This window comes from Coregonus clupeaformis, chromosome 34 (assembly GCF_020615455.1).
Source record: "Coregonus clupeaformis isolate EN_2021a chromosome 34, ASM2061545v1, whole genome shotgun sequence".
Classification (NCBI taxonomy): Eukaryota; Metazoa; Chordata; class Actinopteri; order Salmoniformes; family Salmonidae; genus Coregonus; species Coregonus clupeaformis.
In genome coordinates this window covers 4,925,182-4,951,798 of record NC_059225.1, presented here as the reverse complement: position 1 = coordinate 4,951,798, position 26,617 = coordinate 4,925,182, and the positions used below count along the sequence as shown (strand labels likewise).

Sequence of the window (26,617 nt, the reverse complement as noted above, 5' to 3'; positions counted from 1 at the left end):
ATCTGGTGTTCGACCTTCCCAAGTTCTCTCATGTCACCCCGCTCCTCCGCACACTCCACTGGCTTCCAGTTGAGGCTTGCATCTACTACAAGACCATGGTGCTTGCCTACGGAACTGTGAGGGGAACGACACCTCCTTACCTTCAGGCTCTGATCAGACCCTACACCCAAACGAGGGCACTACGTTCATCCACCTCTGGCCTGCTAGCTCCCCTACCTCTACGGAAGCACAGTTCCCGCTCAGCCCAGTCAAAGCTATTCGCTGCTCTGGCACCCCAATGGTGGAACAAGCTCCCCCACGACGCCAGGACAGCGGAGTCACTGACCACCTTCCGGAGACACTTGAAACCCTACCTCTTTAAGGAATACCTGGAATAGTATAAAGTAATCCTTCTTCCCCCACCCCCGTAACAAAAAAGGTGGTTGTCCCACTGGCTATCATAAGTTGAATGCACCAATTTGTAAGTCGCTCTGGATAAGAGCGTCTGCTAAATGATGAAAATGTAAATGAAAAATGTGTCATACAGATATATAAACCACACCGGTGTTGTGTCATACAGATATATAAACCACACCGGTGTTGTGTCATACAGATATATAAACCACACCCGGTGTTCTGTGATACGGTATATAAACCACACCGGTGTTGTGTCATACAGATATATAATACATGACCAAAAGTATGTGAACACCTTCCATTCAGCCACAAGAGCATTAGTGAGGTCGGGCACTGATGTTGGGCGATTAGGCCTGGCTTGCAGTCGGCGTGGCTCTTAAATGGGGTTGAGGTCAGGGCTCTGTGCAGGCCAGTCAAGTTCTTCCACATCGATCTCGACAAACCATTTTTGTATGGACCTTGCTTTGTGCACAAGGGCATTGTCATGCTGAAACAGGAAAGGGCCTTCCCCAAACTGTTGCCACAAAGTTGGAGGCACAGAATCGTCTAGAATGTCATTGTATGCTGTAGCGTTAAGATTTCCCTTCACTGGAACTAAGGGGCCTAGCCCGAACCATGAAAAACAGCCCCACACTATTATTCCTCCTCCACCAAACTTTACAGTTGGCACTCTGCATTGTGGCAGGTAGCGTTCTCCTGGCAGGCATCTGCCATACCCAGATTCGTCCGTCGGACTGCCAGATGGTGAAGCATGATTCATCACTCCAGAGAACGTGTTTCCACTGCTCCAGACTCCAATGGCGACGAGCTTTACACCACTCCAGCCGACACTTGGCATTGTGCATGGTGATCTTAGGCTTGTGTGAGGCTGCTCGGCCATGGAAACGCATTTCATGAAGCTCCCGACGAACAGTTCTTGTGCTGACGTTGCTTCCAGAGGCAGTTTGGAACTCGGTAGTGAGTGATGCAACCGAGGACAGACCATTTAAACGCGCTACACGCTTCAGCACTCGGCGGTCCCATTCTGTGAGCTTGTGTGGCCTACCACTTAGTGGCTGAGCCATTGTTCCTCCTAGACATTTCCACTTCACAATAACAGCATTTACAGTTGACCGGGGCAGCTCTAGAAGAGCAGACATTTTACGAACTGACTTGTTGGAAAGGTGACATCCTACGACGGTGTCACGTTGAAAATTACTGAGCTCTTCAGGATGGGCCATTCTACTGCCAATGTTTGTCTATGGAGATTGCATGGCTGTGTGCTCGATTTTATACACCTGTCAGCAACTAGTGTGGCTGATGTGGTCCTCTGTAGCTCAGCTGGTAGAGCACGGCACTTATAACGCCAGGGTAGTGGGTTCGATCCCCGGGACCACCCATACACAAAAATGTATGCACGCATGACTGTAAGTCGCTTTGGATAAAAGCGTCTGCTAAATGGCATATTATTTATTTAAACAGCCGAATCCACTAATTTGAAGGGGTGTCCACATACTTTTGTGTATAAACCACACCGGTGTTCTGTGATACAGATATAGAAACCACACTGGTGATCTTGTGAGGGGATGTCTATGGAATGATAACACTGGGGGTCTTTTTCAATTTTTTTGTTAGTGAGGGGCAAGATTGGACATGAGAGATGGTTTGGGGTATTTGTATTTTGTATTTATTAAGGATCCCCATTAGTTCCTGCCAAGGCAGCAGATACTCTTCCTGGGGTTTATTAAGGATCCCCATTAGTTCCTGCCAAGGCAGCAGCTACTCTTCCTGGGGTCCAGCAACATTAAAGCAGTTATATACGATTTTAAATATTACATAACATTACATGGGGCTGACAAGATGGAAAGTGTGTGTGTGTGTGTGTGTGTTTGTGTGTGTGGTGTGTTCGTGTGCATGTGTGTGTGTAATTTGCAGACAGATGCTACTTGGAACAGGATACTCCCTCAGCTTTGGGACACTAAATATATCGACAAACTGTGTCTCCCTTTGCATTCATCACATATACATTTCTGTGAAGAAAAAAATTGACTTCCCCCTGGATCCTATTGACAAGCACAGATTTAGATGACTCACACAGCAGAGCACGTCAGATGGGCTGGGGTATAATTGCAATCAAATCATTCATCTGAATAATTTATGTGCTGGCTCACAAAAGAGTGCTCTCCACGACACGTCAACAAAGACATTAATATTCTCTCCACCCGAAAACATTTGACATTTTAAGCTGCCTGATCGAATAAATCTCAAGATCTGAGAAATGAACGTAGCTGGCCTAAAAACACATCTTGGATTGTACATTTCCTCTTGTGTCGTAATGTAATATTTTCCCCTACTTTATTTCAAAAGTCACTTGTTGGTACTTTACAGTAGGGTCATGTTTGTTTATGTTGGCAGCTTAGTCTGACCAAGGGCCACTGTCTCAACGATTGATCATGTCTGGGGCTTATGTTTCGCTTTTCTACACTCCCAGTTCTCTCAACACCCTTCCATGCACACACCCTTCCACACACACCCTTCCATGCACACACCCTTCCACACACATACGCACACACACACACACGCACACGCGCACGCACGCACACACACACACACACACACACACACACACACACACACACACACACACACACTGTATAGTAGCTTTCACACAGTCAGCAGCTTGTTCGTCTTCAGCTGTCCTCGACTTGCGGCCCCCTATCATTACCCACAAACCACTGCCTCGTACAGGGCAGGGCAACAGACAGGTCGCACATCAATGGACATGTTTTTACTGAGGTGTTGCTCAGCCCTAAAAGGAAATGTTTTGGTTTGAATTAATGAAGGGGAGATCAGTGAGGCTCCTCTTCGCCTGCTGGGACAAAATGGGGGAGGTTCGAGGTAAACAAAACTGTCTGAAAGCTTACGTTACACCTTGAGACTGGAACCGGTTGAGTTACCGCAAAACACCAGATAGCATCTTTGCTCTGCAGAACATTTATTTTTTTACTGTTCCTCATCGGTCAAATGGCTTACAGTGCCTAAAAATGTTGCCCTATTCTGTTACCCGTTGGATAGCAGCGATTAAATACCCGGGATATAAAGGACTGCCATACTGAGAAACGTTGAAATGATGTTACATTTACATTTGACATTTTAGTCATTTAGCAGACGCTCTTACCAGAGCGACTTACAGTTAGTGAGTGCATCCATTTTCATGTTACACTTTATATTTTCACTATCCCAGTAAGTCAACAAGATAGATGGCAATCTTTATTGGCCAAGACCTTTGAAGTTCATCAGGATGAAGAGAACAATGTCTTAGGAAATATGATGGGAGCTCGGAAACACACCAACCAAGGATACTTCTTTTCCAGTTACATCAACTTGGAGTCCTGCCAAGTCCTCGTAAAGTCAGATAGGAGGGCTATCTATCCACCTAAATGGGATCTGTCTACAGTTCACATTAAGATTTCAACAGGGATTACAAGGGTTGTTGTGGAGGCTGGGGCGGCTGACAATTACAATGTATCTCAATCTACAGTGTCATTAAAGGTATTGCGAAAATTATTAAAAGGATTCCTTTGTACAATTTGGACCAATGACTGTAAAAACATTAATGTTCCTGTTGTTTACCCCTGCAAATAGCACATTCATAGATGACTGTGCATTGAATCTCTTCAGAGGGAAGCAAAGATGAGGGCTCTTAGGTGAATGAGGAAATGTGCCTATCAGCCAACGTGCCTCGCTGCGATGATCCTCCAGTTCCCTGAATTAGCCTGCATAGCGCCTCAGTGATGTAAATTACCCTGCATAGCGCCTCAGTGATGTAAATTACCCTGCATAGCGCCTCAGTGATGTAAATTACCCTGCATAGCGCCTCAGTGATGTAAATTACCCTGCATAGCGCCTCAGTGATGTAAATTACCCTGCATAGCGCCTCAGTGATGTAAATTACCCTGCATAGCGCCTCAGTGATGTAAATTACCCTGCATAGCGCCTCAGTGATGTAAATTACCCTGCATAGCGCCTCAGTGATGTAAATTACCCTGCATAGCGCCTCAGTGATGTAAATTACCCTGCATAGCGCCTCAGTGATGTAAATTACCCTGCATAGCGCCTCAGTGATGTAAATTACCCTGCATAGCGCCTCAGTGATGTAAATTACCCTGCATAGCGCCTCAGTGATGTAAATTACCCTGCATAGCGCCTCAGTGATGTAAATTACTCTGCATAGCGCCTCAGTGATGTAAATTACCCTGCATAGCGCCTCAGTGATGTAAATTACCCTGCATAGCGCCTCAGTGATGTAAATTACCCTGCATAGCGCCTCAGTGATGTAAATTACCCTGCATAGCGCCTCAGTGATGTAAATTACCCTGCATAGCGCCTCAGTGATGTAAATTACCCTGCATAGCGCCTCAGTGATGTAAATTACCCTGCATAGCGCCTCAGTGATGTAAATTACCCTGCATAGCGCCTCAGTGATGTAAATTACCCTGCATAGCGCCTCAGTGATGTGAATTACCCTGCATAGCGCCTCAGTGATGTAAATTACCCTGCATAGCGCCTCAGTGATGTAAATTACCCTGCATAGCGCCTCAGTGATGTAAATTACCCTGCATAGCGCCTCAGTGATGTAAATTACCCTGCATAGCGCCTCAGTGATGTAAGTCACCCTGCATAGCGCCTCAGTGATGTAAATTACCCTGCATAGCGCCTCAGTGATGTAAGTCACCCTGCATAGCGCCTCAGTGATGTAAATTACCCTGCATAGCGCCTCAGTGATGTAAATTACCCTGCATAGCGCCTCAGTGATGTAAATTACCCTGCATAGCGCCTCAGTGATGTAAATTACCCTGCATAGCGCCTCAGTGATGTAAATTACCCTGCATAGCGCCTCAGTGATGTAAATTACCCTGCATAGCGCCTCAGTGATGTAAATTACCCTGCATAGCGCCTCAGTGATGTAAATTACCCTGCATAGCGCCTCAGTGATGTAAATTACCCTGCATAGCGCCTCAGTGATGTAAATTACCCTGCATAGCGCCTCAGTGATGTAAATTACCCTGCATAGCGCCTCAGTGATGTAAATTACCCTGCATAGCGCCTCAGTGATGTAAATTACCCTGCATAGCGCCTCAGTGATGTAAATTACCCTGCATAGCGCCTCAGTGATGTAAATTACCCTGCATAGCGCCTCAGTGATGTAAATTACCCTGCATAGCGCCTCAGTGATGTAAATTACCCTGCATAGCGCCTCAGTGATGTAAATTACCCTGCATAGCGCCTCAGTGATGTAAATTACCCTGCATAGCGCCTCAGTGATGTAAATTACCCTGCATAGCGCCTCAGTGATGTAAATTACCCTGCAAATTGCCTCAGTGATGTAAATTACCCTGCATAGCGCCCCAGTGATGTAAATTACCCTGCATAGCGCCTCAGTGATGTAAATTACCCTGCATAGCGCCTCAGTGATGTAAATTACCCTGCATAGCGCCTCAGTGATGTAAATTACCCTGCATAGCGCCTCAGTGATGTAAATTACCCTGCATAGCGCCTCAGTGATGTAAATTACCCTGCATAGCGCCTCAGTGATGTAAATTACCCTGCATAGCGCCTCAGTGATGTAAATTACCCTGCATAGCGCCTCAGTGATGTAAATTACCCTGCATAGCGCCTCAGTGATGTAAATTACCCTGCATAGCGCCTCAGTGATGTAAATTACCCTGCATAGCGCCTCAGTGATGTAAATTACCCTGCATAGCGCCTCAGTGATGTAAATTACCCTGCATAGCGCCTCAGTGATGTAAATTACCCTGCATAGCGCCTCAGTGATGTAAATTACCCTGCATAGCGCCTCAGTGATGTAAATTACCCTGCATAGCGCCTCAGTGATGTAAATTACCCTGCATAGCGCCTCAGTGATGTAAATTACCCTGCATAGCGCCTCAGTGATGTAAATTACCCTGCATAGCGCCTCAGTGATGTAAATTACCCTGCATAGCGCCTCAGTGATGTGAATTACCCTGCATAGCGCCTCAGTGATGTAAATTACCCTGCATAGCGCCTCAGTGATGTGAATTACCCTGCATAGCGCCTCAGTGATGTAAATTACCCTGCATAGCGCCTCAGTGATGTAAATTACCCTGCATAGCGCCTCAGTGATGTAAATTACCCTGCATAGCGCCTCAGTGATGTAAATTACCCTGCATAGCGCCTCAGTGATGTAAATTACCCTGCATAGCGCCTCAGTGATGTAAATTACCCTGCATAGCGCCTCAGTGATGTAAATTACCCTGCATAGCGCCTCAGTGATGTAAATTACCCTGCATAGCGCCTCAGTGATGTAAATTACCCTGCATAGCGCCTCAGTGATGTAAATTACCCTGCATAGCGCCTCAGTGATGTAAATTAGCCTGCATAGCGCCTCAGTGATGTAAATTAGCCTGCATAGCGCCTCAGTGATGTAAATTACCCTGCATAGCGCCTCAGTGATGTAACTCACCGGGCTACAGGAGATGTGTTTGTTACAGGTTTTTTAAATCGCTTTGGTACTATTTTTACAAGTACATGGTACATTTTCACAACTCTTAGTACAAAACTCGAAACTGGTCACACTTGTAACGCAGTCAGTCTTTCATTCAAAACCTGTAATTGTGCATTAATTTGGATTGTAAACATCTCTCATCACACAACCATTGATTCAAAATATAAATTAATTGTGAAATGTACTGAGAACATTGGTATAATCACCAAAACAAAACATAATGATATTTTTTAAATTTAGTATTTTTAACTACCTAATTACTGAAATGTATATGCTACAGTACTGTAAATTACAGTAGATTACACAGTTTTCACATTAGGCAATACACTTACATTATCCAACAAAATTGAAAGAAAATCTATAATTTCCATAATATATATCCAATGTTTAATCAAAGGTGTGATCAATGAAGACATCCTCTACAATCATACATACAAAAAAAACTTTATTTTCCAGGTATAATTGCAACATACAACATCAGTCAAAGGTTTGGACACACCTACTCATTCAAGGGTTTTTCTTTATTTTTTACTATTTTTTACATTGTAGAATAATAGTGAAGACATCAAAACTATGAAATAACACATATGGAATCATGTAATAACCAAAAAAGTGTTAAACAAATCAAAGTATATTTTCTATTTGAGAATCTTCAAATAGCCACTCTTTGCCTTGATCACAGATTTGCACACTCTTTGTATTCTCTCAACCAGCTTCACCTGGAATGCTTTTCCAACAGTCTTGAAGGAGTTACCACATATGCTGAGCACTTGTTGGCTGCTTTTCCTTCACTCTGCGGTTCGACTCATCCCAAACCATCTCAATTGGGTTGAGGTCGGGGGAGTGTGGAGGCCAGGTCATCTGATGCAGCACTCCATCACTCTCCTTCTTGGTAAAATATCCCTTACACAACCTGGAGGTGTGTTGGGTCATTGTCCTGTTGAAAAAGAAATGATAGTCCCACTAAGCCCAAACCAGATGTGATGGCATATCGCTGCAGAATGCTGTGGTAGCCATGCTGGTTAAGTGTGCCTTGAATTCTAAATAAATCACAGACAGTGTCACCAGCAAAGCACCCCCACACCATAACACCTCCTCCTCCATGCTTTACGGTGGGAAATACACATGCGGAGATCATCCGTTCACCCACACCGTGTCTTACAAAGACACGGCGGTTGGAACCCAAAATCTCCAATTTGGACTCCAGACCAAAGGACAGATTTCCATCTGTCTTATGTCCATTGCTCGTGTTTCTTGGCCCAAGCAAGTCTCTTCTTCTTATTGGTGTCCTTTAGTTGTGGTTTCTTTGCAGCAATTTGACCATGAAGGCCTGATTCACACAGTCCCCTCTGAATAGTTGATGTTGAGATGTGTCTGTTACTTGAACTCTGTGAAGCATTTATTTGCGCTGCAATTTCTCAGGCTGGTAACTAATTAACTTATCCTCTGCAGCAGAGGTAACTCTGGGTCTTCCATTCCAGTGGCGGTCCTCATGAGAGCCAGTTTCATAGCGCTTGATGGTTTTTGCGACTCCACTTGAAGAAACTTTCTAAGTTCTTGAAATGTTCCGTATTGACTGACCTTAAAGTAATGATGGACTGTCATTTCTCTTTGCTTATTTGAGCTGTTCTTGCCATAATATGGCCAGACAAATACAAATAATATGGACTTGGTCTTTTACCAAATAGGGCTATCTTCTGTATACCCCCCATACCTTGTCACAACACAACTGATTGGCTCAAACGCATTAAGAAGGAAAGAAATTCCACAAATTAACTTTAACAAGGCACACCTGTTAATTGAAATGCATTCCAGGTGACTACCTCATGAAGCTGGTTGAGAGAATACCAAAAGTGTGCAAAGCTGTCATCAAGGCAAATGGTGGCTATTTGAAGAATCTCAAATATAAAATACGTTTTGATTTGTTTAACACTTTTTTGGTTACTAGATGATTCCATATGTGTTATTTCATAGTTTTGATGTCTTCACTATTATTCTACAATGTAAAAAATAGTAAAAATAAAGAAAAACCCTTGAATGAGTAGGTGTGTCCAAACTTTTGACTGGTACTGTAGGTGTACTGTCTGTAATCAAATTTATGAAATTAAATGAAACAAATTAAATGAATGAACATAAAACGTGATGTTTAGCACGCATTCATTTGCATCAAGCCTGTCTTGAGCATTTGGCCATACATTTTAATCCACATCACAGTGAATGTCCTCATTGTTCATGCACCACGGGAAGAACCTTTTGGCAGGGCGAATCCAAGCTTGACATTGGTCTGCATTGATGTCCTCGCACGCCTCATCCATAGCCAGAAGGAGGGTGACACACTCATGGGGATGGCGCTCGTACATCTTCCACCTCCATGCTGAAAAAAATCCTCAATAGGGTTGAGGAAAGGAGAGTATGGGGGCAGGTGTAGGGTCACGAATCGGGGATGGGCCCGAAACCATGCTTGAACCACCTCTGCATGGTGGAACCTGACATTGTCCCACACACTGACATAGGTGACCCCTTCACCTTGACAGGCCTGCTCAATTTCCTTGAGAAACACAATGAGGTGTGCAGCGTGGTAGGATCCAAGTAATGGCCTACCACACCATCTTCAGAGATAGCTGCGCACATGTTTCCCCCACGTTGTCCAGGCACTTGGATGGTCGCCCGTTGGACGATGAGGTTCCGCCCATGGCGCCGAGTTTTGGCCAGGTTGAAGGCCGCTTCATCAACAAAGAAATATGTGTGATGGATCACAGCAAAATCAAGCACCATCACCCTCTAAAAATATATTTTGGTTAGCTATTTTTACAGTATAATTCCAATATGATATTGTGAAGTAGCATGTGCACCAAATAGTAACAGTAATACTGTATATAGTGCTGTACCTGAACATACTTGGCCCGCAGTTATTTCACCCGGTTGTTGTTTCTCTCAAAAGGCACCAGGTAAATGTGTTTCATAGATACCTGCTGCCTCTTCAAAAGGCAGGCGATTGTTGGTAGGCTGATGGATGCCACTTTGGCAAAGGTGTCATCGTTCTCCTTAATGACATGCTTTATTTTGAACAGCCGTATGTCATTCCTGGCCCTCACCATTTCCACCACGGCCCAGTCCTGCTGGCCGGTCAGCACACAGCCACTGCCACCACCATGAGGTCTTCTGTCAATTCTGAGGGTAGAACAGAGTATACTATCAATAGATCATACTGTAAGAATACTGTAACATGTTTTGTGAATTTACATGCATTACAATATGTAATTTACTGTAAATGTAATGGTAAAGCTTAGTGCACATTCGGCAGACTTACCGGGTTTCTTGGCGAAATGTTCTCATGATCGAATTGACAGTTGATCTTTTCAGATTGGGGTGATCTAATCTGGCAGCCTCAGCCATGGTAAAGCCTCTGTTAACCACATGGTCAACGACGATGGCCTGGACTTCATTAGACACATCAGTTCCCTGCCGTCTGCCTCCCTCTCTGATGTCCACCGCTTTGAAGGGGCCCATGCCCACCTCTTTGACCTCTTTGATTTACATTTACATTTACATCATTTAGAAGACTCTCTTATCCAGAGCGACTTACAAATTGGTGCATTCAACTTATGATAGCCAGTGGGACAACCACTTTATTTATCTATTTTTTAATGGGGGGGGGGGGTAGAAGGATTACTTTTATACTATATTGATGGGGCCCATTCTCTCCTCTCTGACAGGCTCCTTGTCCACCAGCTCTTTGATTTCTTCCTCTCCCTTGTTGTCTATCCTGCTCCATGTTGAAAGAAATTGCAAGTGTTCACACCCCCTTTTATATGGTGACCAATTGTGGTTACCACTATGTGAAATCAATTAGCAACAACTAGTAGTCATTATGTATGGTTATCATCAATCATACATGTCATTTAGATGTTTGTACTTAACAAACACATATTTCTGTAGTTTTCAAAATCCATATATAGTAGACAAACCAGTTTAAAATCTATAGGTTTACCAAACGGTTAAGTGATTAAACATTAAGCGCAGTTGGATTTAAGTGACGGTAAAATGTTGGTATTCATTAGGATCCCCATTAGCCTCTGCAAAAGCATCAGCTACTCTTCCTGGGGTCCACATGAAACATGACATAACATATAGTACAGAACATTATTAGTCAAGGACAGAACTACATACATTTAAAACATCACACATAGCTTACACAGCAGTACATACACACAATATCTAGGTCTAATACATAGTACAGTGGAAATTACAATGCAATATATATAAAATGGCTGTGTCTCTTCTACAGTCCCCTTTGTCCAGTAAGGTGTTCTTTTTATCTGTTTTTTGAAACTGGTTTTATTGCTAGTTTGAGTTACCTGGGGTGGCAGAGAGTTCCATGTAGTCATGGCTCTATTTAATACTGTGTGTTTCCCAGCCTCTGTTCTGGACCTGGGGACTGTGACGAGACCTCTGGTTGCATGTCTTGTGTTGTACCGATGAGTGTCCGAACTGTGTGCCAATTGCTTGAACAGACAGTTCAGTACCTTCAACACATCAATAGTACCAAAGCCATTTAAAAAAAAAACTGTAATCTAACCCCTATACTGGTTCATATGCAGTGAATCTGGAGACGCAATATCAAAATTCACCTTTTAACCCTCTCGTTTCCCATATATTCATAACATGGCAAAGCGCCAGCATTACTCAGTTGGGATGAACATACAGTGGGGAGAACAAGTATTTGATACACTGCCGATTTTGCAGGTTTTCCTACTTACAAAGCATGTAGAGGTCGGTAATTTTTATCATAGGTACACTTCAAGTGTGAGAGACGGAATCTAAAACAAAAATCCAGAAAAGCACATTATATGATTTTTAAGTAATTAATTTGCATTTTATTGCATGACATAAGTATTTGATACATCAGAAAAGCAGAATTTAATATTTGGTACAGAAACTTTTGTTTGCAATTACAGAGATCATACATTTCCTGTAGGTCTTGACCAGGTTTGCACACACTGCAGCAGGGATTTTGGCCCACTCCTCCATACAGACCTTCTCCAGATCCTTCAGGTTTCGGGGCTGTCGCTGGGCAATACAGACTTTCAGCTCCCTCCAAAGATGTTCTATTGGGTTCAGGTCTGGAGACTGGCTAGGCCACTCCAGGACCTTGAGATGCTTCTTACGGAGCCACTCCTTAGTTGCCCTGGCTGTGTGTTTCGGGTCGTTGTCATGCTGGAAGACCCAGCCACGACCCATCTTCAATGCTCTTACTGAGGGAAGGAGGTTGTTGGCCAAGATCTCGCGATACATGGCCCCATCCATCCTCCCCTCAATACGGCGCAGTCGTCCTGTCCCCTTTGCAGAAAAGCATCCCCAAAGAATGATGTTTCCACCTCCATGCTTCACAGTTGGGATGGTGTTCTTGGGGTTGTACTCATCCTTCTTTTTCCTCCAAACACGGCGAGTGGAGTTTAGACCAAAAAGCTCGATTTTTGTCTCATCAGACCACATGACCTTCTCCCATTCCTCCTCTGGATCATCCAGATGGTCATTGGCAAACTTCAGATGGGCCTGGACATGCGCTGGCTTGAGCAGGGGGACCTTGCGTGAGCTGCAGGATTTGACGGCGTAGTGTGTTACTAATGTTTTTTTTTGAGACTGTGGTCCCAGCTCTCTTCAGGTCATTGACCAGGTCCTGCCGTGTAGTTCTGGCCTGATCCCTCACCTTCCTCATGACCATTGATGCCCCATGAGGTGAGATCTTGCATGGAGCCCCAGACCGAGGGTGATTGACCGTCAACTTGAACTTCTTCCATTTTCTAATAATTGCGCCAACAGTTGTTGCCTTCTCACCAAGCTGCTTGCCTATTGTCCTGTAGCCCATCCCAGCCTTGTGCAGGTCTACAATTTTATCCCTGATGTCCTTACACAGCTCTCTGGTCTTGGCCATTGTGGAGAGGTTGGAGTCTGTTTGATTGAGTGTGTGGACAGGTGTCTTTTATACAGGTAACGAGTTCAAACAGGTGCAGTTAATACAGGTAATGAGTGGAGAACAGGAGGGCTTCTTAAAGAAAAACTAACAGGTCTGTGAGAGCCGGAATTCTTACTGGTTGGTAGGTGATCAAATACTTATGTCATGCAATAAAATGCAAATGAATTACTTAAAAATCATACAATGTGATTTTCTGGATTTTTGTTTTAGATTCCGTCTCTCACAGTTGAAGTGTACCTATGATAAAAATTACAGACCTCTACATGCTTTGTAAGTAGGAAAACCTGCAAAATCGGCAGTGTATCAAATACTTGTTCTCCCCACTGTACATACAATGTGCTGTAGGCCTATGGCAATTTATATCAGAGAAGATTCAATTACAACTTTTTATATTGTTACAACAAATGGCCCAGGTTTACCTCATAAGAAATTACTACTTAATTTGGTTGAGAAAAATTGAGTTCATTAGGACTGTCTCTCCATTGTTGAGGTCTGTACATTTATAATTGACCAGGTTATATGAGTTAAACTGTATGAAGTCACTGTTGATCACTACCTACCAGATCACCCCTGACAGTGTGCTGAATGAGGGGGAACCACCCCACATGGACCTCTCTCATCATCACACCATTGGACAGATTATAGGCTATGCAAGGCCCTGTGTTTTGTGCAATCATGTGACAAAGCAAGATTTTATCCTGTATTTTAAGCCTTATCCAGAAATTAGAATTAAACCAAAAAGGAAAGCAATTGTCTGTGGACATTGCTGGACCATCTGACATAAACAGAAAAGGGGACAGTTTGATGAAAAATCTCTGGATAAAAGTTCAAATCCAAGCATGTCACATTATTGCACAAAACACAGGGCCCTAGATGCCACTGTTGGTCAATACCATTGACACAAAGGTCACTACCTATCAGGTAACTTGTGTGAGAGCGTCACCACTCCTTATTCAACTTGTATGGGATGGTACAGACTTTCCCCATTGCCTGAGCTCTGGGCTGGGGAGACCCTAGCAGCACAATGACAGTGATTGGGGTGAATTCATTAGTTGGATTCTGTTGCGAAACATTTTGTCTGTTGCAAAACGTTTTGCAACGGAAACCGTTTGCCATTTACTTTAGGAACCAAACTGAATCAAACAGAAACAAACTGGGAGGGACCTAGCTTCATAAATGTGTCCAATAGAAACTCTTGTTTTTGTTGTAAAACCTTTTCCATTTGGAGTAAACGGTTTCCATTGCAAAACGTTTTGCAACAGAGTTAACGTTTTGCAAGGGAATCTGACTAATGAATAGTCTCTGAATAATCTCTCAACTGACAATGTAAACAAAGCAACTATACACATAAAAACGTAATGAAGATGGGTAAAATGGAGACAAGGGGGCATACAAAATCACCACTGACCTTTCAAATGATTTTATTCAGCTATTTGGAAAGTTTAGAACAATACACAAAAGGCATGAGCTAAAATAAACAAGTGCAATAATGTTGACATTTGTCCATATGCCTATTTCATTTACATATGGACCACAGGAGGTTGGTGGCACCTTAGTTGGGGAGGACGGCTTGTGGTAATGGCTGGAGCAGAATTAGTGGAATGGTATCAAACACATGGTTTCTATGTGTTTGATGCCATTCAATTCACTCAGTTCCAGGAATTATTATGAGCCGTCCTCCCCTCAGCAGCCTCCACTGATATGGAAGTGAGACGTTTTATGCAAATAAACCCAACTTCCACTGGCTCTATCCTCGAGCCAGTGGTGTCGGGTTTCACCGCGAGCAGGCGCGAGAGTAGCATTGGTCGATTGCTTCATTCAATTTCTGTCAGGAGTAGCGCAGCGTGTGCCAATGCAAAGTAGGCTACACTTAACACCGCTGGTTAACAGTAGCCAGGCGCTTACTTTGGTATGATATTTTGGCGGTCAGCGATGGAAATAAAAGACTCTTGCAGTGTAATTTTAACAGCATACCATTCATACACACCGTCCACGATACATTTGGTGGATGAGGGCAATGAGCCTCCAAGACACTCTCCTTGCAGGTAACTGGCACTTTCTTGATGGAAAAACTGCAGGATAAATTAACAGAATGTATGTTAGCTGTTTAACTAGTGTGTTATTAATTGTGTATCCATATGCTTGATATAGCTTTCAAACAAATAGGACTGGGTAAAGCGCTTTGAGAACGAGAGTGTGGGAAATTGGGACTTTAAATTATAGTCTCTGCTGTCAGAAGTTTACTGCGTCGCTACTTGCGGTGATGAGTCGCCTAGCTCTATACAAAAAGCTTTGAAGATGTTTATGATATTGTTGCGTTGGTTTCTGCATTGGTTTCTTCTGAAGTGTCTTGTTGGTTTCTGCATAGCACCACATATGGTATGTGACAGTTCTGACCCCCTTAAGACTTGAAGTGTTTTTCAAGTGTAGCCTATCAAACAAACAAGTGCCAATAAAAATACATTCTTAGCCTATTGGATGCATTAACTGCACATTTGCAGGATGATGTTGCTTGCTGGCACTGATCTGACGTCAGTTTTACATTATAGGTTCTGATGGGCAGTGGTGTAAAAATACTACTTAAGTAGTTTTTTTGTGATATCTGTACTTCACTTTACTATTTATATTTTTGGCAACTTTTACTTTTACTTCACTACATTCCTAAAGAAAATAATGTACTTTTTACTGACACCCAAAAGTATTTGTTACATTCTGACAGGAAAATGATCAAATTCACGCAGTTATCAAGAGAACATCCCTGGTCATCCCTACTGCCTCTGATCTGGCGGACTCACTAAACACATGCTTCGTTTGTAAATGAATGTCTGAGTGTTGTAGTGTGCCCCTGACTGTCCGTAAATAAAAAAAATATATACAAATTATGCCGTCTGGTTTGCATAATATAAGGAATTTGAAATTATTCATACTTTTGATATTTAAGGACATTTTAGTAATTCCATTTACTTTTGATACTTAAGTATATTTAAAACCAAATACTTTTAGACTTTTACTCGAGTTGTATTTTACTGGGTGACTTTTACTTTAGTCATTTTCTATTAAGGTATCTTTACTTTTACTCAAGTATGACATTTGACTACTTTTCCCACCACTGCTGATGGGTCACTAGGTCAGGATTTGGGGTGATTCTACATCAGGAAGGCCTGATTGTTCTGGCAATTCTCTCATAGAAACTAAATTGGAAGGAAGCATGTTTGATATGTTTTTACATTTGAATCACAAACCATTCTTAAGAAAATCATGATGAAAGTGGCCATTTTAAGACCTATAGACCTACATACCTCCTGTAAGACCCTATGATCCATGAACTGTACATGATAAAGACATCTTCGTGTCAGTGCTAAAAGATGGAGTATGTCAAGATTCTGAAATAAAACATTTACATTAATTTATTCAACATAAATATTAACATGAATATTGTTTAATTTTGTTCATTTTTAGACATTGTTTTTAACAATATACTCTTCAAGTACATTACATTTCCAGAGTGGGTGCTCTGCTACTTTTGAAGTTATGATCCATTTTATGACCTCCACAATCACAGTGAATGGGGAAATGGATTCAAAGGAAACTCCCTCTGCAGGTGATTTGCTGAACGTGATTGGTTAATGACCTATTGTTAATGGCCTAATGGGCGAGTTGGTTTTGCATGGCCCAGTGCCCCAGGTGGGTGGAGATTTTCACTTAAGGACCAATGGAAGGGTCTAAAATGTATAAATTCTGCCCACCCGGCCATGCAAAATGAACTTGCCTATTGTTGAGATGGGGAAGTATAGTGCACTCTGTCTGGGTTGACTTTCAGGTGAGTCCAACAAAACACTAAATTTGCAGACAGTCACTTGGCAGGCACTGCACAGAGCACAAGGGGACATTTAAAGACGATTATGTCTGGGTACGGCCATTGAACATAACAACCTTAATTATGTGTAATTATAAATATAAATTGTTCATGTTTCACCATGTCTCTGGTGGCAGATTTAACAAGCCAATCATCTAGGATTGCGGAGTCATATTCATTAGGGCACACCGTAGCAAAACGTTTTGCAACAGAAAACAAACATTCAGGTAGTCCTTGTTTTGTGACTAATGAATATGACTGTGGACTGATTGGACTGCAAGGTCACTTCACCTAGCTGTGTGTATCTTAAGGTTGGCTGTATTTGACTTCTTTGGCAAGACTACACTCATCTGGCATTGGACTGGAATGTTTATTGATGGAGTCGTCTATTTGTTATGGTTCTTGGGAAGTAACCACTGTGCTGTAAATGTAGACTTCAGACAACATTCACGGCCTCTCTCTCCTCCATTCTAACCATTAATTCAATAAATTAAGGGAAATGTATGTACTACATTAACCCTATAGAAATATTTGGTTAAAATAATATAGGTTAAATATCCTTATACTTAAGTCATAAAAAAATACATCTAAATCTGTCCTTGAGTAAGAAAAATGAACTTGCAAACGTCATTGACTAGATGTTTTGTTATTTGAACACTTTCTTTAGAATTCACTCTCTTTCCAAGGATCTGTGAGATAGATAGCTGTTGGCTTGTACTATAGTAGATACAATACTGTCTATGTTCTGTGCTGACACTATGTTCCACTGTGTTGCCCTAACAACCTAAGAACATCTGTCCTCACAAGCATGCCCAGTTGTGGCCAGTTTGCCCAGATGCTCCGTTTTGTTTGGCTACTTGTCCCGTGTGTGTGTGTGCGTGTCATTGACGGGTGATGTCAGCCCGAGCTACCCAGGGTCAGGCACTGACAGGGGAGCCAGCCTCTTCTTGTGTGGCATGCCAAAAGGTTGGCGCACCCCAGCCATTAAAGTCAGAAAATATTTCCATTCTCCCAAGACGGAGACATAGTTGGTGTTTACCCTTGGGATATGCGTCTTCTCAGTCTTTCTCTTGAATTAATTTACGTTGAAATGTTTTTGTTTTTTTTGCGTGAAAGATGATCTATGTTTCTGTGGGTGTTACGGTGAAAATGGTCAGAATATTTTTGGTGAACATATGATAATCTGATTGCAGTAATGTGTTGATAAGACAAAACGGGCCACCTGTTTTCACATGGAACGATGCTTTGACTACCAGTACAAGGTTAGATAAGCATGAGGAACATGGTGGTTCTCTCCCTCTGCTGTTTATACAAGGGTATCAGAACAGACAGTAGGCAACATCACTTATAGTAATAGCCCTTATGATGTACTTTCACTGATCAGACTGACATGATTAAAACTACTCCTTTCGTCCTTTTTTTAAAGGGGCATTATGCAGTTGCTACATCAATTTTTGGACGTAAACAGTGCATTCGGAAAGTATTCAGACCCCTTGACTTTTTCCACGTTTTGTTACGTTACAGCCTTATTCTAAAATTGATTAATAAAACATTTTCCTCATCAATCTACACACAATACCCCATAATGACAAAGCGAAAACAGGTTTTCACTAATGTTAGGAAATATATTAAAAACTATATATATTTAAAAAAATACCTTATTTACATAAGTATTCAGACCCTTTGCTATGATACTCGAAATTGACCTCAGGTGCATCCTGTTTCCATTGATCATCCTTGAGATGTTTCTACAACTTGATTGGAGTCCACCTGTGGTAAATTCAATTGATTGGACATGATTTGGAAAGGCACACCTGTCTATATAAGGTCCCACAGTTGACCAAGCCATGAGGTTGAAGGAATTGTCCGTAGAGCTCTGAGACAGGATTGTGTCGAGGCACAGATCTGGGGAAGGGTACCAAAAAATGTCTGCCGCATTGAAGGTCCCCAAGGACACAGTGTCCTCCATCATTCTTAAATGGAAGAAGTTTGGAACCACCAAGACTCTTCCTAGAGTTGGCCGCCCGGCCAAACTGAGCAATCGGGGGAGAAGGGCCTTGGTCAGGGAGGTGACCAAGAACCCGATGGTCACTCTGACAGAGCTCTAGAGTTCCTCTGTGGAGATGGAAGAACTTTCCTGAAGGACAACCATCTCTGCAGCACTCCACAAATCAGGCCTTTATGGTAGAGTGGCCAGACGGAAGCCACTCCTCAGTAAAAGTCACATGACAGCCCGCTTGGAGTTTGCCAAAAGGCATCTAAAGGAGATTCTCTGGTCTGATGAAACCAAGATTGTTTTTCAGCGGCAGGGACTGGGAGACTAGTCAGGATCTAGGGAAAGATGAACGGAGTAAAGTACAGAGATCCTTGATGGAAAAACTGCTCCACTCAGGACCTCAGACTGTGGCGACGGTTCACCTTCCAACAGGACCACGACCCTAAGCACACAGCCAAGACAACGCAGGAGTGGCTTCGGGACAAGTCTCTGAATGTCCTTGAGTGGCCCAGCCAGAGCCCAGACTTGAACCCGATCAAACAACTCTGGAGAGACCGGAAAATAACTGTGCAGTGACGCTCCCCATCCAACCTGAGAGCTTGAGAGGGTCTGCAGAGAAGAATGGGAGAAACTCCCCAAATACAGGTGTGCCAAGCTTGTAGCGTCACACCCAAGAAGACTCAAGGTTGTAATCGCTACCAAAGGTGCTTTTACAAAGTACTGAGTAAAGGGTCTGAATACTTATGTAAATTTGATATTTCAGTTTTTAGTAATTATATTTGCAAACATTTCTAAAAACCTGTTTGCTCTGTCATTATGGGGGTATTGTGTGTAGATTGAGGGGGGAAAAAACAATTGAATCCATAGAATAAAGCTGTAACGTAACAATGTGGAAAAAGTCAAGGGGTCTGAATACTTTCCCAATCAACTTCTGGACCCCCATAAGAACCCCAAATATTCCAATGTTTGTAAACAAAGTAAATGTAAACAAATACTGTATAGCCTGAAATTGTGATATCATGGATGGTTAGTCCTTGCATCCTTATCTGTCTATGAATTTGGATGGTTTTGTTGTTTCAACTGCGGATTTTCCCCCTATATATTTTTTTAAATAAGATAATGTTTGAGAACTAACAAGCCCCAAAATAAAAACCAGACTATCAGGGAGAATCTTAAATGTAATGTCATGGGGCCCCCATTGATTTTGTTATGTTTGAGTCACTCAGATAGCATAAGAGCACGGCATAAACCATAGCAAAATGTGTAGAATTAGCTTTAAATCAGCCAAATGTAAAACACGCTAACTTTGCCACCGTTGCTGAAAAGAATCCTAGGGAAAACACTGAAATGACTAATCATCTGAAGATTTGAGCAATACATTTAAGGAGGGATTGAAAGTCTAAGAACAGAATTCTCTCTGGCATCAGGTTTGCCAGATTAACTGGTGACAACATCAGGACAATTATTGACATTTTGAAGGACACACTTGCTGCTTCAGCTGTTTAAACGGTTATAGTTATATTTTATCCAGGCCACTAAAGCTTGTACTTTTGGGAGTGGGCTAACTTATTTTAAGGAGAGCTCAGCTTTCATTCTTAATGGTCTTATTAATTAGCCCACTTCATTAATCATTTGACCCATATTCTCAAATTCATCTCCCAATCTAGCACCATTGGAAGCAGCACAGAAAATGTTGAGTCAAAGACTCTTGATTGTAGAGGGCACAGCTGGTCACACCACCACGACTGATGATTAAAAACACAAAAGTGGCACAAAATAATTTGAACTGAGAGAAATCCGATAGACACAGAGGGGATCCAAAAGCCTGCACCACTCTGAGAGCGGTGCTGGACACTGGGATCGTGTGTCTCTCACTCCCAGGTGACATCATTCCCACAGGCTAAAGGCTAGAGCAGTGTGTGCATGCACAATCATCAGATGCGTGCGTGCTGGGGGGGGGGCTGACGTTTGTTTCAGTACCGGCACGTGGGTTGGGGAATTTGGGTCACCGGCAGGATTATTTTCAAAGCTTACCCTCCATTGAGTTGTCAGACACACAATGGTAACCCTTGATACTCTGGGGTCTCCCCATGAGTGTGCCTATTGTAGCTGGTGAAAGACCGGCTCTTCGCTGTCTTTCAACCACCTCTGTGGTATTGGTATGTTGGTATGGTATTGCTGCAGAGTGTGCAGTTAGGCTAACGGAGCTGTTTTGGAACAAACACTACTGAAATCTATAGACATCCATATTGGGTGGCTGTTTATGGGTGACTGTTTTGGTGGTTTTGAAGGACTGTGTTTGGAATGGATGACTAGTTATATTTAGGATTGCTGGTTTTTACATGTTTGGTTATGGGCAATTCCACAGTAATGGAGACTCCGATTTGTCACTTTAAAATGTGTGCCAAAAAAACCCCATTGATGTCAAACTTTAACAAACTCTATGCACAAGGATTACTTTAAACTATTTACACAGAACATTTCACGAAAACACATTTACTTGAAGAACTGTGCAGATGCAAATTTTGGTAACAGAATTACAGTAAAAGCTCCCTCTTTTTTTTTTTTATGCGGCCATGTTTTCCAAAAACTTCTTTTAAATATCTGCCCCGAATTAAGTTTCAAAGATGTCTGCAGAAAGAATGGGGTGTCCGCTATGACATGACACCTTGAATTTGAAAAAGATCTCTCTTGGTCCTCATAGGTCCTTTTACATAGACATGACCGTATCCACATTCAGTTACTTCACCTTTGATTGGGATGCCATTCTGGCACCAATTTATTTATGTCCTATAAATCACTTCCCATTTCACTGTAGCGTTTTTTACAGCAGGTTTTGCATTCAGGCAACGTAGGAGGAACCACACAGTAACCAGCCTGAGGAAGCTGTTCTTCTGCCTGACTAAAAGCAAAACCCATTTGAGAGTTTAAAGAATTTGCTGTTTCTATCGGCACATTCTTTATCACCTTTGACATGTACCTGTGTTTTTTAAATAAATTGGAAATGCATAGTGGTCTATAGTTCATCATGAGCACAGAGGGATTATCAGAAACAATAATGAGGTTACGCTTGTCTTAAGGCCTAAAAATCCTTCTGTAACGCGGCTCCTCCCCTTCATCTACGTTGATTTGAAGTGGATTTAACAAGTGACATCAATAAAGGATCATAGCTTTCACCTGGTCTGTCTGTCATGGAAAAGGCAGGTGTTCCTATTGTTTTGTCCTTTCAGCAGGTTAGGCGAACTGAATTTTAAGTGTGTGTGTGTGGTCACTGAAACTGTGGTAAATTTGAACTTTACCACTTATGATGATGACCGAAACGAAGCACTCTACTCAAGTACTTCCCACACTGACTCACTCAGTGTTGACGTAGCAGTATTTAAACCACATTCTACCTACGGTGAAGACGTTGGGAAGGAAATGGCTGCCATAAAACCTATGAAATAAAATACCTGAATGTGCAGTGGGGTTGTTCCATATTAATTCAATAATTTTCTGACTGCACCCCTTTTGATTTGAACGACACCTTCCATGCATGTTTGCCCATGGTAGAAGTGGTCAGAAAGTGCCTTTTTGGACCTGAATGCCAAAACATTCAGGAGATAGAGGTGCTCAAAGTTGTTTGTGTGTTGTGGCGGGCACAAACACACAACTCATTATGTAAATGATGGTCTAAACTACAACATATGCGAAAATGAGACCAATCTGTGTTTACGTGTTTTTTTATCATCTACATAAAAAATAAAAATATTACTTTTTAAAAATACAAAATACAGAATAACATATTTCAATAAATGATCAAATAGTTTGGCAACCCTTTCAAATGATATCAGTCTCAAACGTTTTATATTTTCCAGTGATGAAGACATGGATGTCTCATGGTATGGTGGGGTATGCAAAATGGGTCAACTTTGAGCACCTTTTATCTCCTGAATGTTTTAGTGTTCAGGTCCAAAAAGTCACTTTCTGACCACTTCTACTATGGGCAAACATGTATGGAAGGTTACGTTCAAATCAAAAGGGGTGCAGTCAGAAAGATATTGAATTAATATAGAACGACTCAGTGATTTTAAAATGCAATAAATAGGACTATGACTTCATCAAAATGTAATGACTGAAATGAGATGGTGACTTCCTGGTCTGTCATTTTGGCAATGCTGCCTGTCCACATTCCACTACTCCACTCTCGGGTAGGACTGAGTGAGAGATGCATGGTACAGCTGTACGTGCTGACTGAGGTTTAGGCATTAATCAGCTTCCGGAGCTATAGGACTGAGCTATCCAGAACAGCTGATCTACTTTACTGTTGCTCTCCATACCTGAGGGTCTTGGAACTGGAGAGAGGAGCTGATTTACTCTATAATGGCTGTAATTCTATACCTGAGTGGATTTTGACTGGACTGGAGAAAGACTTACTCTTGTTGTATTTCTATAGCTGAGGGACTTTGAACATGGAGAGAGGGGCTGCCACCATACACAGGTAAACACGCTCTTGTCCCTTCGTACTGTACACCTGTAGCCTATGGAACCGGTGTGAAATGGCTAACTAGTTAGTGGTGCGCGCTAGTAGCGTTTTGAATCGGGGGACATAACTCGCTCTGAGACCTTGAAGTAGTTGTTTGCCTTGCTCTGCAAGGACCGCACCTTTTTGTGGAGCGATAGATAATGATGCTAAGTGGGAGGTGGCAGTTGATCCCTGGTTCGAGCCCAGGTTTGGGCAAGGAGAGGGACTGAAGCAACACTGTTACACCTACACACACAGAGTATTATAAAAGCTGTTCTGTCCTGATAAAGAGGAAGAGGTTGGACACTGCGACTCTATTGTAAACCGTTGAGGGTGAGCGGTTGATTTATCAGGTGACAAATTGTTTATTTGCTATGGAGGATTTCTTGTTTTACAATTGTTTGTTTTACCATTCTATGCTGCAAGTGAATCATCGATTTACGCAATCCTTCCTCCCATGTCTGCATTCAGAACTTTGTGGTTAGGAAAGTTGTTTTGATTTTACTTGAATTTGAGTCTTTAACCGACTGATGTGACAGGATTACTGGAATGTCTTTTATTTAAACAAGGAGAATAAGAAGACTGGGATTTGTGAGACTAAAGGCTACTTTGTACCTAGATAAAAACAAATTCATGGAGAGTTGTTACTGTAGCTCTGACCTTTTGGCTGTAAACAGCCCCTGAAGTCATAACATTGCACCTGACAACTATAACGACGTAAAGACGGTCTTTCAACCAGAAGAATTCTGTGGATCATATCAAATGTGATACGATTTATCTCTCTAAAGCAGAACAAGGACACGGCTGAAATGTGTGTGTCAGTTTCGCCCTCGTTTCACTGCCTCTTCCTACGGGAACTGCTTTGCATAGCACGGCAGGAGGCAGCGGGGAGACTTGGAAAGGGAAATTATCAGTATGGAGTTGATGACAGCAGACTCTCACACACACACACACACACCACACACACTGTAGTCAGTTACTTTGATTTTGTTAGCATTATGTTGCATAGTCCACACTGAGATGGGGTTGGACTTGCTCGCCTGACTAAAACGGTAGGCAACTCTCATGGTTAAAAGGCTTATGGATGTGTGTTTACGTAACAGAGACTACAATAGGGCCTCTCAAGCATCACTTGATGTTCTGAATCGGTTTGGACTACAGATGGTCACCTGTGCCCTAGCAAAACTCTCTTAAAACTAGGAATGTTGTCACCCTAAAATACCCCACATGTCATTCCAGGGTTAATTTCACCTGTTCTATTAGAGCCTGCTGGCCAGATGTTAGATTCATTTCTATATTATGTGAACTCTTTAAAGTGTATTTAGTTCTACTGAATGCACTTGGTTAGGTTTAAAGAGCTCCTGTGCCGAACTTGAAACTGGGATGTGAATTTTTACTTCTCAACCCATTAAAGGAAAATTCCACCCAAAGCCACTCATTCCTTTTAATTTACAGTGTTTAAATAATACTAATATGTGAGAACAATATTTTTTGTGAACAAATGTTTCATTTTGGCGTTTTATAATAAGGTTGGTAGCAACATGGAAAATTGTTGTGGAAATCTGTTGCAGCTCAAGTCGACTGCAAAATCCACAATGCCGCTTATCCACAGGCACCAAAAGCACATTAGGCTACTCTTGCTCTATCTGGGCTGGCTGGCTAGCTAGCTAGCAAACGTAGCTACACACAATAATACCAAAGACAATATCAGCATGTGAAGTAGCTAGTTAGCTGTAAAATCTCCTAAACAAACTGCAATTAAGGAGTCTACAATCTCACCATGTTCAACCTGCAGATCGATGTGCCTCAGAGTGGAGTCTAAAAAGCGCAACGGCAGATATACTTTTGAGGAGAAGGGGAAACGTTGCCCATGCTACATCAATGGGAACCTTTCTCAACATATACACTGACTTTGAGAAAGGATTGCATGACGTTTAGCAACCACATGATTGGTCGACAGTCTGGTGGGGTATACATTCCTTCATTCTTTGGATTCCTATCTCCTTTCTATAATGCATTACATGGCCAAAAGTGGGAGGACACCCCTTCAAATTAGTGGATTTGGCTAATTTAGCCACACCATTTGCTGACAGGTACTGTATATAAAATCAAGCACACAGCCATGCAATCTCCATAGTTAACATTGTCAGTAGAATGGCCTTATTGAAGAGCTCAGTGACTCAACGTGGCACAGTCATAGGATGCCACCTCTTCAAGTCAATTCGTCAAATTTCTGCCCTGCTAGAGCTGCCCCGGTCAACTGCAAGTGCGGTTATTGTGAAGTGGAAAAATCTAGGCGCAACAACGGCTCAGCCGCGAAGTGGCAGACTACACAAGCTCACAGAACGGGACCACCGAGTGCTGATGCGCGCAGCGCATAAAAATCTTCTGTCCTCGGTTGCAACACTCACTACCGAGTTTTAAACTGCCTCTGGAAGCAATATCAGCACAATAACTGTTCGTCAGGCGCTTCATGAAATGGGTTTCCATGGCAGAGCAGCCGCACACAAGAATAAGATCACAATGCCAAGCGTCGGCTGGAGTGGTGTAAAGCTCGCCACCATTGGACTCTGGAGTGATGAATCACGCTTCACCATCTGGCAGTCCGACGGACAAATCTGGGTTTGGCAGATGCCAGGAGAATGCTACCTGCCTCAGTGCGTAGTGCCAACTGTAAAGTTTGGTGGAGGAAGAATAATGGTATGGGGCTGTTTTACATGGTTCGGGCTAAGCCCCTTAGTTCCAGTGAAGGGAAATCTTAACGCTACAGCATACAATGACATCCTAGACTATTCTGTGCTTCCAACTTTGTGGCAACAGTCTGGGGAAGGCCCTTTCCTGTTTCAGCATGACAATGCCCCCGTGCACAAAGCAAGGTCCATACAGAAATGGTTTGTAGAGATCGATGTGGAAGAACTTGACTGGCCTGCACAGAGCCCTGACCTCAACCCCATCGAACACCTTTGGAATGAATTGGAACGCCGACTGCAATCCAGGTCTAATCGCCCAACATCAGTGCCCGACCTCACTAATGCTCTTGTGGCTGAATGAAAGCAAGTCCCTGCAGCAATGTTCCAACATCTAGTGGAAAGCCTTCCCAGAAGTGTGGAGGCTGTTAAAGCAGCAAAGGGGGGACCAACTCCATATCAATGCCCATGATTTTGGAATGAGATGTTCGACGAGCAGGTGTCCACATACTTTTGGTCATGTAGTGGATCTCTGGCAACGACACCATGCAATGCATCCTGAACTAAAGAGGCAGACAAATAGGACAAATGTGCTAGACCCTCTTAACTCAATAGCTCATTCGAGAGAAGACATCCTCCCGAGTTATGACATCGGCCATCTCTCCCTCCACCTCT

The 26,617-nt window shown here is 42.6% G+C and overlaps 1 protein-coding gene across 3 annotated transcripts in view; it reads left to right on the top strand.

Moving 5' to 3' along the window:
- The first annotated feature begins 14,743 nt into the window (after positions 1 to 14,743).
- The window catches only part of LOC121549660 (rho GTPase-activating protein 18-like), a 38,279-nt gene continuing 26,405 nt past the window's right edge, over positions 14,744 to 26,617 (top strand). Inside the window, exon 1 of one of the 3 annotated variants that reach the window (XM_041861454.2) lies at positions 14,744 to 14,944. In XM_041861454.2, coding sequence (XP_041717388.2) covers positions 14,811 to 14,944 — 134 coding nt within the window. In that variant the 5' untranslated portion in view covers positions 14,744 to 14,810. Of the gene's footprint in view, positions 14,945 to 16,673; positions 16,720 to 23,042; positions 23,232 to 26,617 lie in introns of those variants that run through there. The other 2 variants (XM_041861457.2, XM_041861455.2) reach the window with 2 other exon arrangements.